The 16,918-nt window shown below is 48.4% G+C and overlaps 2 protein-coding genes across 5 annotated transcripts in view; one reads left to right on the forward strand and one right to left on the reverse strand.

Annotated features, from left to right (window-relative positions):
• Nucleotides 1–6,097, reverse strand: part of SYAP1 (synapse associated protein 1) — a 33,080-nt gene extending 26,983 nt beyond the window's left edge. The window contains exon 1 of the mRNA XM_019495119.2: nt 5,834–6,097. Coding sequence (XP_019350664.1) covers nt 5,834–6,017 — 184 coding nt within the window. The 5' untranslated portion in view covers nt 6,018–6,097. The remainder of the gene's footprint in view (nt 1–5,833) is intronic.
• A 4,403-nt stretch (nt 6,098–10,500) lies between these two features.
• CTPS2 (CTP synthase 2) overlaps nt 10,501–16,918 on the forward strand; it is a 142,820-nt gene continuing 136,402 nt past the window's right edge. The window contains exons 1-2 of one of the 4 annotated variants that reach the window (XM_059720899.1): nt 10,537–10,598; nt 14,241–14,711. The gene's annotated coding sequence lies outside the window, so the exon portion shown is untranslated. Of the gene's footprint in view, nt 10,599–14,179; nt 14,712–16,918 lie in introns of all 4 variants that reach the window. The other 3 variants (XM_059720898.1, XM_059720897.1, XM_059720900.1) reach the window with 3 other exon arrangements.

A 16,918-nucleotide genomic window follows, 5' to 3' on the forward strand; every position in this document is an offset into this window, starting at 1 on the left:
CTTGGAACCACCCTCAACATTCAAGAAACAAAAGATGAGGCAACCCACCATTGTGCCAGGCTGCACATGCTCAGTAAGAACACCTGGAGCCCTCTGGAACAGGACTGACCTTGCCTGGACAGGCCCTCTCCACAGGAGATCAGAGGTAGTCTGCCCCATAAAAGGGATAGTGAAGACTGACTCCTTGGGACGCCCTCTCCATCTGGACCAGCACCACATCATACCACCTATCCACTCAGAGGCCCTGCTGGCAACCCCCGCTCTGGACAACACCTGCTGGACAAGTAACCCTTTCCAGCCTGGATCGGTAACTATCATCCTCTACCCCCTCTTCAAACAAGGACTTGGACAATGCTTCTCTTCCCTACCTGGACTCCAGCCCTTCCACTGAGTCTCTTTCCCCTGCTGCCATTGTGAGTGCTTGTGTGTGTGGGGGAACCAATAACTTCATGGGGCTGTGTAGTGTGTTGTCTGTTTAATAAAACTGTTATTTTGAAACCCTGAGTTGGGTTTTTGTCCGTTTCCTGTTTCCTCCTTGCTACCACTTATTTTCCCCCCAATCTCTTGGCTGTCTGCCTCAGTTTCCAGTCCCAAGCTCCTAGGTTTTCTGTCTCTCTCTCTTTCCTGGCTGTCTCCTCCTTGCCACTGGGCTTTTTCCCTTGCACCAGTGACCTCGAGTAACCCTGGGGTCACTTGACTTTAAGTAACCCCAAGCCTCAGTTCCTCAGCCAGCTTCTCTCTAGTCTACTGGTTCTAATCCTGGCTCCAGCAACTTTCACTCCTTACACTTTCCCTCTCACCTTAACCTTCCCCCAGGCATCCCAAGTACCCCAAACACACACACACACACATACTGTACCATCCAAGTAAGGAACTCATCTGTGTGTATGTGTAGGTGGGAGGTTTGTACGTGAACTGGTGAATATATATATATGTCATTGTGTGTGTGATATACGAATTAGTGATCTGTGTATGTGTATTGGGTGTGAGTATTGACAATTGATTTTTGTCTAACTTTTGGTGTGTGCAGGTGCTTGAATTGGTGATAGGTGTGCATTTGCCTAGGCTGGTAATTTTGGATGTATATGTGCCTGAGTTGGTAGTGTCTGTGTATGTGCCTGGTGGGGGTGTATGCAACTAGAGTGTGTGCATCTAACTGATTTTTGTGTGTACGTGCAATTGTACACCACGCCCTTCTAACAGCACAATATTGAGATCCTGAGCATTGGCCTGACCGCACAGGGCAACATGCTTATGGCAGTGTGAAGCTCCTGGGATTCTTCACCCTCCCCAGGGCTGGGACACCGGGATTGGCCCCCTCAAGCCTTGGGAACGCCAGCCTTGCTTTCCTGCTTACCCAGACTCACCTTCCTTGCAGAGGGATTTCCTTGTGCATCTGCAAACATGGAGGAGGGACTGTGTGAGTCCCACTCTCTGTGAGTGCAGACTTGTATAGGGGAATCCCTTGCAAAGGGATGCATGCCTGCAAATGGGGGGCGGGGGGCAAAGGAGGGGAGCCTTGAGTTTTCCCCGCTTGTAGATGTGCCCCAAGTTAGCATGGCAACTGTGGGCATCTACAGATGTCTCTGAAGCGTGATCATATTGTGGCACAGCTGATCGTGCTCCATTGAAAACATCTGCTTACAGCTTGAAGGTAGCAGGAAGAAGAGAGGCTACACCTTTGGGAAAATACAATAATCCATTTCCACCTCTTGGACAGGCTTCAAAAAACATATCAGCCAGCATCTGTCCTTCCACAGAAAATTCAAAGTCTCAATTTGTCTTGATATTTAAAAGCATTTTAAGGTATGGAGAGTAGGCCATACAATGAGAGGCTGAGAGCCATGGGTCTGTTCAGCCTGGAGAAGAGAAGACTTAGAGGGGACTTGGTGGTAGCCTATAAGTACATAAGGGGCACATACCAGGGACTGGCAGAACATCTATTCCCCGGGGCTCTCCAGGGGAAGACTATGACTAGTGGTCATAAATTGCTAGAAGACCGCTTTACATTAGACACAAGGAAAAGCTTCTTTACAACTCGAGCGTCCAGGATCTGGAACAGACTGCCCCTAGAGGTGGCACACTCACCTACTCTGGATATCTTCAAAAAACGTCTAGATGCACACCTTGCTGGGACCCTAGCAGTTTTTTCTGCCCAGACACAGGAGGGCTGGACCTGATGATTTTAGCCCCTAACATCTATGAATCTATGAATTAATGGTTCAGAACCCAGCTATATCATGCACTGAATCTGTATCCAGGACCATGAAGACTGATACACAACTTCAGTTCATGCCACCTATGGCAAAGAATATGAGAGGCAGGACTAACCTATTCCTGTTTAAGAGGACAGGCTGCGAACTAAACTTTCAAAACAAATCAAATGTATCAAAAGTTACAAACAATATTCTGATATTTTCCTCTTTGCTGAAGCTTCCCACTGCAACAGAACTTCGCATATTTTCCAGAGACAATACTACAGTAAAGCAAACCTCTCAGCTCTATCCTGTTACAGTTATGTACGGGTAAATTCAACAAATAGTTATTTGCTATTTTAAACTTTTCATGCAAAATTTTCACCACACTTCACATCACATTAAGTTAATGCACATGCCACTTTTTCCACTGTCAGAATAGAGTAAATTTTTAAAACCCTAAACTTTTAATCACATTTCTGCCTGAAGAACACAGATAACTTAGCATTACCCGCAAAGTACATGGTAACTAAAAGATTATTGAAAACATTTCTGACTTTTCATATTTATTTTGTAGCAAATACTTTAATTTGTCAAATTCAAAATTTGTCAGTTTCCCTTAATGGTGTACTGCACTCTCAGAGAATTAACACCTCCCTCATTTCCTACCTATCTTCATTCCATTAAATACTAAGTTATTGACATCAGAAACAAAGACGGCTCATTTTAATTTCCAGATACATGAATCAGTGGCAGACCGGGGGGGGGGGGGGGGGGGGGGGGGGGGGGGGGGGAAGGGGCAGAGTGGGGGCACCAACCAGGCCCTTCAGAGTTCTTATCGTGCGACATGACTAAGTATTGCTACGGCGGGGGGGGGGCCCCCAGCGGGCAACTGCAAGCATTGGCCCACGGGGTGCTGCAGACCCCTGGCACGCCACTGATATGAATGGGTGCACTTTGAGTGTCCTGGGGCAGACTGAAAGATATGCAGAGAAGTCCAAAACCAATAAACACAGAATACCACATCAGAAATCTATTCCATGATTTTATCAGAGAATGTAATCAATATATATTCTTGAAAAGGACAAAAGCAGGCATGGGAGTCCCAAAGGATAAATATTCAGAGAGGCTGAAAAGCTTTTACTCCACTTTTCGCTAGGTTTAAAAAGGAAGATTTTTTTTCCATTAGGTAACACGCTGAAACACTAATTAGCAGTTAGTGCAGACACCAGTGCCCTTAAAACTAGGTAGGTAGGTAGGTATCTTGTCTACATCTACACTAAATGTGAAGTTAAGCAGAATTAAGGAAAAAAACATGTTTTCCTTTCCCGAATGAGTTGACTCAAAACAAGCTATCATAAAGCAGCTGAAAATGTTATTCAACCCTAGAAGAGGCACAATTTAACATCTTCAGCTAGACTATAGCAGGTAATAGTCACAGCCTAAATGGGACCCCTTGCACGATCCAACTAAATCAAAATAAAGCTATTAAACTGTACCTATATTTATATTGTGATTTTCAATAATTAAACTACTTTAATTAAAGAAGTTGCTTCAAATCACATTACCTAACATTTTTAAAGGATCTTTTTGCTTGCTTACCCTCTGGTTCTACACCAGTTTAAATGTTTCAATGAGGAATATGATATATATTTTTCACTGATTTCTTTATATTGACAACTTCCACCAAAGCATGGACATAATTAAGCCAGTTAAAAAGGCTCCCTATGTTGGCCCTGCTTATTCCCCTTTCCTTGTCACAATAAGGCAAGACAGAGTGGCATATTTTAAACCAACTGGGGCCAAGCTTATGTGCAGGTGCGCCAGAAATTATCCCTGCACCCTGCCCAAGTGCCACTCTGATCCCTTTTCTCCACCTGATCTTTCTGCTCTCTTCCATGTGTTCCCTGCTTGATTTGCTGCTCTGCTTTCTGCACCCTGCCCTATCTGCTACCCGTCTGCTCCCTGATCTGTTGCTTGACACATAGGGGCTCCCTATACCACTTGTGGTACCTATGCCCCGGGTTGCTCACCCTCGACCTGGACTAATTCAGAGAAGCACAAGCTTTCAAAAGCTAACATGGCTAGCTACCTGTCTCCCCTGTCAGAACCCCATTTGATCGAGGCAAAGTGTTAATCTGGATACTTCCTAGGTACTTAATGGGCAAGAGGGCTTGTCTCTCTGTAAAGGCTGGGGTTGGCTGCCAGACAAAATACTGAAACAACCAGATCCATTAGGCATCAATTTATTTCATAAGAATTGCTATTTACTGGGTCAGGCCATAGATCCATCTTGCCCAGTCTCTTGTTGCCACAGTCCCAGGCACTGCAGGGCCATTTTCCTGTCCGTTGTTCACTCATATCTCCGAGCAGAGCTTTACTAGGCAGTGGCTACTGACTCCTTAGATGCCTCTGAGGGCCAGTGGGCACTGTCTGGTGTACTTTGCTTACCTTTCCCCCCCACCCTGCTGCTGCACTCGCTGGCAAGCGGGCACTCGCTGGCAAGCAGGCAGGCAATGGCAATCTTTGACCCTCACTCCCTGTTTTTGTCTTTTTTGTCCCACAAATTCAGTTGGCACATATTCAATAGCCCTCTGTTAACGGGGGACAAACTGCTGCTCTGTGGGTTCCCAATGTGTGTCAAATAGGCCTTTGACTGCAGCACCATTTTACTGTCCCTGATCCACGCTCTGAGCAGAGTTTTACCAGGCAGCATCCACTGGTTCCTTGGACACGTTTGAGGGCCAGTGGGCACTGTCTGGTGGGCTCTGTGTGCTGTGCCCCCCTTGAAGCACTCATTTTGAACCTTTGACCCTCATTCCGGTCCCTGTTCCCTTCTTTAGTTGTTCCCCGTAATCACTTGATGTGCACTTATTGTCCCTCTCCAGATTAACGGGGTCTTTTAGCTTTACTGGAAGGGAAACAGCCCACGCTCCCAATGCATATCAAATAGTCCTGTGACATGCAGCCCCCAGGGGATGGTGGGGTCATTTTCCTGCCCCTGGTCTGCCTAGGTCTCTAGACATTTTCACTGGGCAGCATCCACTGACTTCTTGGATGCACTCAAGGGCCAGCAGACACCATCCAGCATGCTCTGCTCTGTGCCTCCCCTCGATGTGCTCGTTTTGAACCTATGACCTCGTTCCCAACCCTTTGTCATCCCTAAAAAAAAAATCAATTGCTACATCCTTAGCAGCCTCCCTTTCTACCAGCGGCTCACAGCTTCCTCTGCAGACACCGGCCCACAACACGTCTTAGCACTGCAAAAGGCCCAGGCTGCGCAGCGACAGGGAGCAGAGACTGAAAGGGAGAAAGAAGTGGGTGTGACAGGGCGTTTCCCCCGTTCCTTTGCCCCTGGCAGCCTCAAGCATTTTGGGTTTGGGCACAGAGGTGCTGCCCTGATCCCCCATGCCGCTTTCCTTCACCCCTCCAAGGGAGCGAGACCACCCAGGCATTTGCTCGTACTGTGCTCACCTGCCCAGGGCTGCATGTACCTGGCCCTGGGCGGGCCAGCTTCGCACCTAGGGGCCTGCACGTGCCCAGCTCCCCTGAGAGGGGGAGAGGCTTCACCCGTGACGCAACAAAGGGGCGGAGCTTCGCCGGTGACGGGGGGGGGGGGTGTGCTGTGGAATACTCACTGCCTAGCCCCTTGGCTTGGCTGAGGAGCGGGTCCGGCTGCTCCTGCTCTGGCGCCCCTCCTTCCGCGGCTTCGGCGGTGCCGGAACTGCCGCTGCCCTCGACGGCCGCCGCCGCCGCCGCCGCCGCCGCCTCCGCCGCGGCCGGCCGCTCCAGCCCGAGCCAGCTGCCCAGACCCCGCAACATCCCGGCCCGGGCCGCCCCTCCTCCACCTCCCGGCAAGCCCGCTCCCAACGACAACAATGGGGCGAGGCCACCTCCGGAAGCGGGCAGTGGAGCCCTGCTTCCGTGTCGCGTCACTTCCGGACAGGCGAGGAGGCGGACGCTCTAGCCCGCGGACGCTCTCGGCTGCTCCCCAGGGGAGGGGAGGGGAGGGGCTCGAGGCTGTACTTCCAGCTTCGGCAGCTTTTCGTTGGAGTGGCGGGGTGGGTAGGCAGGCAGGTAGTAGGTGTGTCGGGGCTCCGGTGGGTTTTCCACGTGCACTGATGGAAACCAGGTATCCATCCAGCTAGAGGCAAAAGGAATCCAAACTGATGGAAGACGTGATATATTTTATTAGACCGGCTAGATATTTGCAAGGACATTATTTTCTTTCTATTTGCAAGCTTTCGGACACACTGCATTCTCTGCTCTATGCTATGCCTGATGAACAGGGATCCTGGTTTACTCTGATTTAAAAAAAAAAAAGAAAATCCCCAGTTTTCGGGTTAAAAAAAAAGTAACCCCAAATCCCACATTTCCATGATTAAAATGAAACCACTAATTTTGTATATGTGTGTATTTATATTATATATAAATATAAATAAATGGTGTTTCACTTTAATTGCAGAAAAATGAATTAGCGTATCTCCAAAAGATGCCGGCTAATAAAAATATACAATAAGATCCTGTATCAAGTGCATAGCCCTGAATAAGGAGCTGAAATTGGGCTGGGATTCTGGGTCCAAATCCTTCATTTTTAGCAGCCAATACCCATGTTGGGTAACTCTTCAGCCTAATTCATCACTGACCACCTTCAAAAGTGTCAAAATGAGCTTTGATATATAATGGTGTTTGATTTTAATCATGGAAAAATGTGGATTGGGGGTTACTTTTTTTTTTTAAACGGAAAATTGGGGAGTTTTTTTAAAACAAAACCAGGATCCCTGCTGATGAAGGGTGTGTGCGCCCAAAAGCTTGCAAGTAAATAAAATAAACTGTTTGCAAATATCTAATTGGTCTAATAATAAAAGATATCTCTTCTACTGGGGATGGAAACCAGATGCTTTGCCTCCAGGACCCTGTGAGTGCAGATGCATCCTGCAGAGATACAGGTTTTAGTTGTATCCTGCGTGCAGGTGACTGAACAAGGAGCAACGAACGGTCTTGTGTTGCAGCAAGGGAAAGTTTAGGTTGGAAATCAGGAAGAACTCTTACCAGGTAGGTTGAAAAGCACTGAAATGATGTGGTTGTGGAATCTCTATGCTTGGAGGTTTTTAAGACCCAGGTAGACAAAGCTTTGGCTTGGGTGATCTAGTTGGGGACAGTCCTGCTTTTTAGCAGGGGGATGGACTAGATGCCCTCCAGAAGTCCCTTCCAGCTCTCATTTTCTAGAACTGTACAATCCCTTCCTTACCTTCCCCAGGATGCAGCACAGCTTGTGTCACAACATGAGACAACACAGTTCTCTCTCTCCCTGTTCTCAGCTGTGTTCACCTCGGTTGCAAATTTCCTGGCTCTGGCCAAACACGTGCTCAGCCTTGTGCATTCGTGCAGGCATAGGTCCTCATTATACTTCTGCATTTTTAGCATTTTTTGTGGAGAAGTGGGGAATTTAACTCAATGGTGGGGGGGGGAGAGGGGTCCACATGCAAAAACTTAAGAAAGGCCCCCGCTACATGTTACATATATTATGCAATTGACTGGTGAATCAATACTGTACATTTAGTCTAGCCACAGGTGCAAAGTAATAAACCCACTGTAAAAAGGACTGTTCAGCTCTAAAAAAGAACCAACCAGCTACAAAGCATTTGAAAACATGTAAGAGCTCTATAGCTGGTTTCTATCCAGCTTCTATCTGAATATGTTGCAGGGCAATAATGTTTTGTAAGATAGGCAGCAAGGATTGCAAACTGGATCTGGCATGGCCCAGTCTCAGAGAGAGCCCTTTCCATTGGTATGACTACACTAGAGGTCAAATGCAGTTGGAAAAGTTTGCATTCAAAGGAAAGCTGGATAGTAACCAGCTAGAGAGTTGTTACATATTTTCAAGCTCTAACTTGATAGCTGGTTATCTCTTTATAGCTGGACAGTCATTTTTATCGTGTAATAATTACTTTGCGCCTGTGTCTGGTCTAAATGTATTATGTAATTCACCAGTTAATTGCATAATATATATGATGTACAGCAGGGTCTTAAGAATGATGTAGCTGTGATGGTCCAGAAAGGATGCAAGGCAAGGATTTCCTGGGGTGATCTCTTTTATTGAACCAATGGTATAGTTGGAATAGAGTTAAAAAAAATATTTTGGAATGCAGTATGTCCTTTGTTAGGTCAGAAAAGGTGAAAATAAGACTTCTGTAAGGTAGAAGAATAGGCAAGCTGGCACCTAACTTTAAGAGAGGGTGAAAGGCAAGGACAATTAATTACATCCTGTACTGGATCCGTTGATGATAGAAGAGGATTTTTTTTAATGGATCAAAAGCATGTGTCCTATACAAAATAATGTGCCAAAGAATATAAATTCTATTACTCCACAGTCATCAGAGCTGGTAAGTCATCTGCATTTCTTGTGCATGTGGCTTGGCTTAGCTTGGAGCCCTTCTTTGGGCCTTGACTTTGCATGGAATTTGGAGCTCCCATTGAAGTCACAGGCCAGCAATATGTTCAGAGCAAAACCAGGCCCTCCAGGAGTGCGTTAGAAAGGACTTTCAATAGGAGAAGGAAATACCCTCTTATCTCATCTCCAGGCTGCTTTTAAGTCTTAGAAGTGATGAGGATGAGTCAAGATATGACCCTGGATATATGTGAAAACAGAACATGGGCAGATTTAGGATTTTGAAAAGCAGGGTGCAGGTAGTGTAGTGTTTCATCCCATATAACACAATCCATATTTTTTCTTTGGGTAAAAAGAAAGTAGAAGCTGGCCCCTAGGGCGATGTAATTCTGTGGAAGATGCAATAGCAGACAGAACTTCATTGTAATGGGTTAAAGACAGTCTCCAGGGCTGTGAAATAGGAGCCATATTACCAGGAGTAGCAAACAGAGAGCAGAATGCCAGAAGAAAAGCTGGCTTGATTAGTGGATTAAAAAAGGAAAGAGGGTCCTTAGCATCTGTGAGAAGGAATCAGATTTTAAGGGCCATGTCAACTGACACTTTCTCTGCTGACTAGAAATGCTGCTGCCACTGTCAGGCTTGAAGGTTTGGGTGGAGCAGAAATCAAAGCGGGGCGTGACTGCAGCCCTGCACTCCCACTGGGTTTGCACCTGAAGTGGAAGTTGTCTACTTGTGTTCCCCTTTTCCATTCCCTCAGGTGAAGGCCTGGAAAGCCCCCCCTTTTACTCCTGATCCCTCCTCCTCTTGCATGGCTCCCCCCTGGCAGCCTCAATGGGGGACCCAGCTAAGGGAACCCAATGCTGCTCTGCCCAGGCCGACCTGGGCCCAGCCGACAGGCAGGGGGAGCACAGCTCAGCTGGGAGCAGTCCATGCATACATACTCTGTCCGGCAGGCAAGTAGACCATCAAGTGGGGGCTTCTAGTGAGCAGTTGCTTGAGACTGGCTTTCATGGTGTGAAAAGCCCAAACACCATCAGTCGTCCAGAAAACAGTGGCCACTGTGTGCCTTCAGGCCTTGCTCCAAACAAGGCCTGCTCACATGCAAGGCACAGTGTTGTCAACTCTCATGATTTTGGGTGTTGCTCTTAAAGTCTACTCTCCGGGCATGTGAAAAAATGTAGCTCTTTCTTTATATATAGATCTATATCTAAATATAGATATATAAATATATTTAGATATATATATAAAAGAGTTACGTTTTTCACATTCCCGAAACACAGCCTTTACGAACAACGCCAAAAATCACAAGAGCTGGCAACGCTGCTGTGTCTGGGGCCCCAGTGCAGGGTTGTGAAGGGGCAACAACATGAACATTGCATGCGTCCCAAGGTTGGGGGGACACGGTGGCCGCCTGCAGGCCGTGGCCACAGCGGGGTGTGGAGGTGAGCAGGGAGTTTCTTCAGGCGGCTGCAGCGGTGTCGGTGGCGTGGGGGCAGGGCAGTAGTGTCGGTGGGCAAGGGGGGAAGCAGTGACTGCCCACAGCTGATCTTGGGGGGTGCATGTACACCCGCGTGCACCCTCTTCGCATCACCAATGGGCAAGACACAGGTCTGCCTCAGCCAGGCAGGCAGCAAACACTCTGCCCCAGGCTGCCAGCCCAGCCCCGCTGCTGCCCGCAAAACAAAGGCACCCACGTTTCTTCGGACACCTTTTATTACATCGACTCGGATAGTTGGAAAAATGAGAGAGTGGTAAAAATGCAACCAGGCCCCTGCCAAACAGCGCCCAGCAGCCAGGTGCCTGCTCCGGCTCCCCGCGAGGCTGCATCTGCCTCGGGGGCCGCGGCGCCCTTCCCTGCAGCGCCGGGCGCGGGGGCCGTGCGGCGAGCCGCTGGCGCCAGGATGGGAGCCGTGCCCCCGGCGGGGCAGCGCCCGCTCCTTCCGGGGCCGCCCGCCTGCAGGAGCCGCTGTGCGAGCGGCAGGCCCGAACGCGCCGCCGCCGCGGGCGCGCAGGTAACCGGCCCCGCCGCGCTCGGGCAGGGTGGCGGGTCCCCTCCTCTCCTCTCCCCCAGCCCCGCTGGCGCAGTGCCCCCTGCCCAGGGCCGCCCCCCTCTTGCCCGCTCCCCCTCTTCCTCCGCTCCGCCAGGAAAGCTTGGCCTGGGCTGGAGCAAGGCTGGAGACCCGCGAGCTCCCTCTGAGCACGCAGTTGGGTTCTTATTCCCAGCTAGCTACTGCTGCTGCTGCTTCTTGGGTCCCGTCGTAAAGCCTCTCTTGACACACTTGAAGGTGGGCAGTGATGAATTAGGCGAGGAGTTGCCCAACATGGGTAGCGGCTGCTAACAAATGTAGGATTTGGCCCCCAAATCTCAGCCCATCTCAGCTCCTTGTTCAGGTCTATGCCCTTGGTACAGGATCTTATTTTATGTTTTTATTAGCCGATATCCTGTTTTAGGGGAACACGCTGACTCATTTATTACCGAGATAGCAGCCTTTTTTGGGGACATGCGAAGTCCTTTATTACTGACATAGCATATGTATTTGTATATCATTGCATTTCTCATTTTAATTAGAAATATAATTGTATTGCATTTATACATTTCACTTCAAGCAGCGGCACACGGCAGAGGCAGTGAGAAAGCGCATGGCCAGGAAAAGAGGACCTCTTGTCCTCAGTGCTCTCCTGCCCCTGCTGCAGCAGATTGTTCAGGGCAAACATTGGGTTTATAAATCACCAGTTTAGCCACGTGACCTAGCCTCCACCCCCTCCTCTCTTTCCTCTCTCTTCTTTCTCCTTTTTACTTTCTTTTTCCTTTTCTCTTTTCCCCCCTCCTTTTTCTTTCCCACTTCCTTTCTCTTTTCTCCTCCCCCCACCCCAGGGTGCAGTCATCTTTGCTAGCAAAGGACAAACAGCATACTTTTAACTATGAATATAATTGTATTTATAATTGAAACTAGAACTCTAAGTATGTAATAAGTTAGATGTAGTATCCATGTATACATTATTACAGTATAATTATAATAGGCATCTATAATATATATTATACATGTGTATATGTATATATTATACATTATGGTAATAGTAATAATAACAATAATAATTAGATTATCACTGCATCTCATTCATTACTAGCAACTATTATTTGTGTGACAATGAGCTTTGAGAAATGAACCAGGAACTGGGAATAAGGAACCGGCCTTGTGTTCTCATCAGCAGGGATCTTGGTTTTCTCTGATTTAAAAAAATCCCCAATTTTCAGGTTAAAAAAGGAACCCCAAATCCACATTTTTCCATGATCAAAATGAAACGCCACTATGCATATATAGTTTCATAGTTTGTAGGGTCGGAAGGGACCTGAGCAGATCATCAAGTCCAACCCCCTGCCATGGCAGGAAAGAGTACTAGGGTCAAATGACCCCGGCAAGGTGTTCATTAGACTGTCAATACAGTCTACACAACAGAATTATAATTCATAGATTCATAGAAGTAGGGTTGGAAGGGACCTTGTAGATCATCAAGTCCGACCCCCTGTCCTGGGCAGGAGAGAAAACCGATGTGTATGTGTATCTGTGCATATATGTATTAGTGGTGCTTCATTTTAACCACGGAAAAATGTGGATTTTGGGTTCTTTTTTAATCGTATTTTTTAAAATTGGAGAAAACCAGCATCCCTGCTCATCAGCCAGTGAGGGAGCTGCAAGCCAGAGGAATGTGCTGTGAGGTGGGTACTCAATGGGCTGAGTGGTTGTACCCAGCGAGTCGTCCTCAATGGCTCTGTGTTTGCTGGGGAGGAGGCATGGAGCAGGTGGCTGTTGAGGAGGCATTGACAGACCCCAGGGGTCACTCCTGGGTCTGGTACCATTCAGCATCTTCGTCAGTGATTTGGAGTGGTGGGATCCAAGCACATGTCTGGCAGGTGTGTGCATGACACTGAAGCCTCAGGCACTGCAGAGGGCAGGGCGAGGACTCAGAATGACCTGGGACGATTGGAGAAATGGTCTGCCATCGATCAGACAAGATTCAATGCGGGCAAGTGCGATGTCCTGCCCCTAGGATAGAATGACTGCATGTACAAATACAGGCCGGGGAAAGACTGGCCAGGTTGCACTATTGCAGAGAAGGACCTGGGAGTTAGGATAGACCGTAGGCTGGGTATGAGCCAGCAGTGTGCTCTTGTTGGCTTTTTTTGCAGCATCCAGGGGTGTTACTTGAAAATCAGGGAACCAATTCTTCTATTCAGGACCAGGGAAGCCTCAGCTGGAGCATCATGTCCAGTTTTGTGCCCTGCACTTCCAGAAGGATGTGGACAGTTTTGAAAGAGTCCAGTGCAGGACAACAAAAATGATTAGGGGCTTTAGAGACCAGACTTATGAGGAAAGGCTGAAAGAACTAGGGCAGAGAAGAACTGAGGGGAGGAAGGAGTGGGGATTTGATAACAGTCTTCAAATACCTGAAGGATGATTATACAGAGGATGGAGTTGAGCTTTACTCTGTGGCTGTAGGAGACAGGACTAGGAGTGACGGCCTCAAGCTACAGCAGGGGAAATTTAGGCTGGAGGGTGGTCAGGGATTGGAACAGGCTGTGCAATCTCCATCCTTAGAAATTTTCAAGGGCAGGTTGGACACACTTGGCTGGGATGGTTTAGTCAGGGATGATCCTGCCTTGAGCAGGGGGCTGGAGCAAATGACCTGACCTCATGAGGTCCCTTCCATCCCTGCTTATCTATGATCCTGTGAACCCTGTGAGGTGCTCCTGGGGTACGCAGGTAGCTGGTTCCAGAACTGGAGTAGTCTCAGTGAGAAGAAGGGGAAGCATCCAGCAGCATTAGCAGTTAGCAAGCTTATCTTGCAAGAGATCTTGCTCTGATGTGAACTAACACTGGGGATGATGTTATTTGGCAATAGCTCAATGGCTTGGGCAATAGCAGCTAAACTCTTTTCAGCAGGGTTTTAAAGGGGGAAACCAGCAAGGCTGTCAGTGTCATCTGTTGTGGGCAGTCTTCATTTTCCTAGGGTGGCTAGGACCTAGATGTCTTGTAATCTTGTACTTTTTCTAATCCCTTTCAATTTTGGACACCCACTCGTGGTACTTCCCATCCAAGGGATGGATGCATTCCTGCAGCTTCTACCAATAGGTGGTGGCCTCCCAGGTTTGTGTTAGACATGTATCAACAACCAACACTGGAGATGGGTGTCTCTCTCATGTGGGGGCTGCTTAATACTGCCTGACACTGAACCAAATGCATCAAAGTGAGAGGACCTGGACAAGAATAATGTTTGTATTGCTTCAAGTGTTATAAGTGCTTAAAAAATAAAGAAGCAGGTGACATATTGCGTGGAAGTGCTGCAGATGTCCCATACGATTTCCAAACTCTGATCCTGGAGGAAACAGGAGCAAGTACTTCATTGTATGTTTCAGGTTATGTTTGTCTTCCAGCTGACAGCAGGGATTTGATCAGTTTGCAAGCTTCCCCCAGTGTTTTGCTTCCCACCCTGCCCACCTTACTGAGGCAGACCTTCTGTGTCTTACTCTTAATTACCTTGCCCTGGGGCCCAGGAACCTGCCTTGCATGTGACCATGCCTTTTTTATGCTAGGCATGAAGGCACATAGCAACCACTGTTTTCTGATAGACTTGTGGTATTTTGGCTTTTCAAGACCAGTACAAACTACTCTCAAGCACCCACTCACCAACTACACTGGAAACCTCCACCCAGAATATCTGTGTCTGTGAAATGCTTCACCAGCTGAAAGCCAGTAGAGGCTATGGACCTTCTCTGCATCTGGGATGAGGAGAGGACCTAACAATCCTTCTGGAAGAGCCATCGGATCTAGGCTGTGTTTGAATGGTGTGCAGCAGGCTTGACCATGATGGGGGTCAGCGCTGGGACAAGGTGAAGGTGGTGAAGACAGTTGTGATGCTGACCAGGTCTCAGATGCCCCCTGGACAGTCTTTTCTTACTAGGAGGCATTTTGATTGAACCTTGTAGGGAACAACTCCATTGAGGTGAGATGCATTAACCATTGGGATGAAGCAGTCCAGATGGCAGCAACACTGGGGAGGACCAGCTGGCCACTGTGCCATCATCTCAGCACGAGGGCCCAGCTACCTGGACACTGAACCTGCTGGTGAGTAGCACCCATCTTATGCTCTGGCAGCATCATTAACCCTTTCTCTAAACAGCCACAAAAAGCCAGAGGCAGCGTTCCCTCTAAGCTGTGTGGTGTGTGCGGTTGCGCATGCATGCCTGGCAGTGTTGCATGAGCGCGCCTGCTCAGCCGCGCACACCACACAGCTTAGAGGAAATGCAGGCCCGAGGTCTGTTTTGTGCTTGGGGGTGACTTGGACCTGGAAATGTCCAGTTGCATGTCCATAGTGCCAGGCTACTCTGAGCGGAAAGGGAGCCCAAAGCCATGGAAAGTGGAGTCCTTATATTAGCCCTGAGGAAAGGGCAGGGGTAGCCATAGGCATCTTGTGAGGCACTCGGGGACCTTGAGGGGGATGGTGCTGCCACTAGGAGACCAGCATGCTAACAGGGACTATTTTGGTTTGCTGGGGGGCCTTGATTGCCAGTTTTAGCCAGAGGCCAAGGGAGTTTTCACACCTCCCATTCGGCTCGCTCGCATCCCATGAGGATGGGGGTCGGGGACACACTGCATCCTTTTGGGGACAATTGTGTCCTTCTGTGCAAGGATTAATATGTCCCATCTCATCCCTCTGTCCCAGACTGAGACACCCATGCCTTAGCCACAACTGGGGATTGGTGAGGAGTGCTATCCCAACATGGACCTGAGGGGCTGCAAGTTCTGTTTGCAGTCATATGCTGCCATTTCTGCTCCACTTTATTTGTATGCAGCTTGGGTCACACTCCTGTTACTCTCGCTGCCAGCCACTGTTTGACCCTTCTTCAACCCCATCATTTGTGGTTTGGTTGCGGAAACATTCATACTCTTCCCTCTGTGTAGGCCAAAGGGCCTTGGAAAACGTGTACGTTTCCGTTGGAAGGAAACATGAAGGAGAAAAAGACCTTTTAGCTAATATAGTTCTTGGATTTGCAAATACAGATATGTTCAAGCAGCTCAGGCTGTGAGTAGAGAAAGCATTAACACAAGTCAGTGCTCACTTGTCATGGTATACAATTCTCGGTGCTTCACTCTTAACACATGCAAGAGGGTCTTGTTCCTGAAAATGGTGGTGACTTGCAAAATTTAGGAGATTATTGGGAACATCAGGTACTGGGGACCAAGGTCTCTACCATCTTCAAGTCACTGCTGTAAATTCAGAGAGAGTCCCTGGGCAGCCCAAGTGAGGTATGCCACCAGAGGCACCCCAAGGACTTTTGGGTAACTGATAAGTAGGTATCCCCATCCTGGCGGTTGAGGCCAGTATATTTAATGTCTCAGGAGCCTACAACAAATGTGAAAATGCTTCTGTGACAGAATACCAAAACTCCTTTGGGAGGTCATTATTTATCAGACAAGTTTAATAAAGATTCTTTGTACATTTATTATCTCTTCAGCATCATCACCTTCAGCCACTGCTGCTCCTGATGCTGCCATGAAGGTTTCAAGGTTGTTGATAGGGGCTGCAGGTCAGCAAAGTTGAGGAGAAAGGAGGAGGAAGAGATGCTGTCATCAGACAGAACTGCAGCTGCAGAGGACTGCTGTGCCCTGATGGAGTACTATTAGGACTTCCGTGCTGACCCTGTCAGGTGGAAGATCTCCCAGACCAAGTGTGTGGTGTGGCAAGGCAAGACAGAATGCTGAGGCTGCCAGTGTGCTGTTGGCATTGTAATAGAAATTAGGGAGCTGCTGCTGAAGAGGAAAACAGAGCAGACTCTCATAGTAGCCCTCAGCCACCAGTGGAGAGCATCCCAGTTATGTTTCATTTTATCAGCTGTGTCTTTGCCTTTTCCCTGTAGACAGGAATCTATGACCTTTTGCTCAGTGGTAGTCCTATTCCTTCCAGATCCCAGTTACCCCCAGTAGGGCCAGGACTGACCACTCTGGTTCCAATGCTCCACCCCTCCTTCCATGCCCCATGGGGCACAAGGCATGCCCCAGAGAGTTCTTCCTGTTCTCTTTTTACCCTGGCCCATGTCTACTACTTCCTTCCTTCCCACACCCAAAACTTTCCTCTGACATCCCAGCCATACCACAAGAAGGTCCCTTCCCTTTCTTCTTGAGCAGAGCCCCTTTCCCCCCAGCCCTGACTTTCAGCCAACTGTACCATGCCAGCTTTCTCTGCTGTAGGGTCCTATAGACCCTTCTCAAATATGCGTGGGAGCTCTGGGATACCCTCCTTTCTGGAGCTGTGGAAGTAGGAGGGCAGGGTC

Source organism: Alligator mississippiensis, chromosome 1 (genome assembly GCF_030867095.1).
Source record: "Alligator mississippiensis isolate rAllMis1 chromosome 1, rAllMis1, whole genome shotgun sequence".
Lineage (NCBI taxonomy): Eukaryota > Metazoa > Chordata > Crocodylia > Alligatoridae > Alligator > Alligator mississippiensis.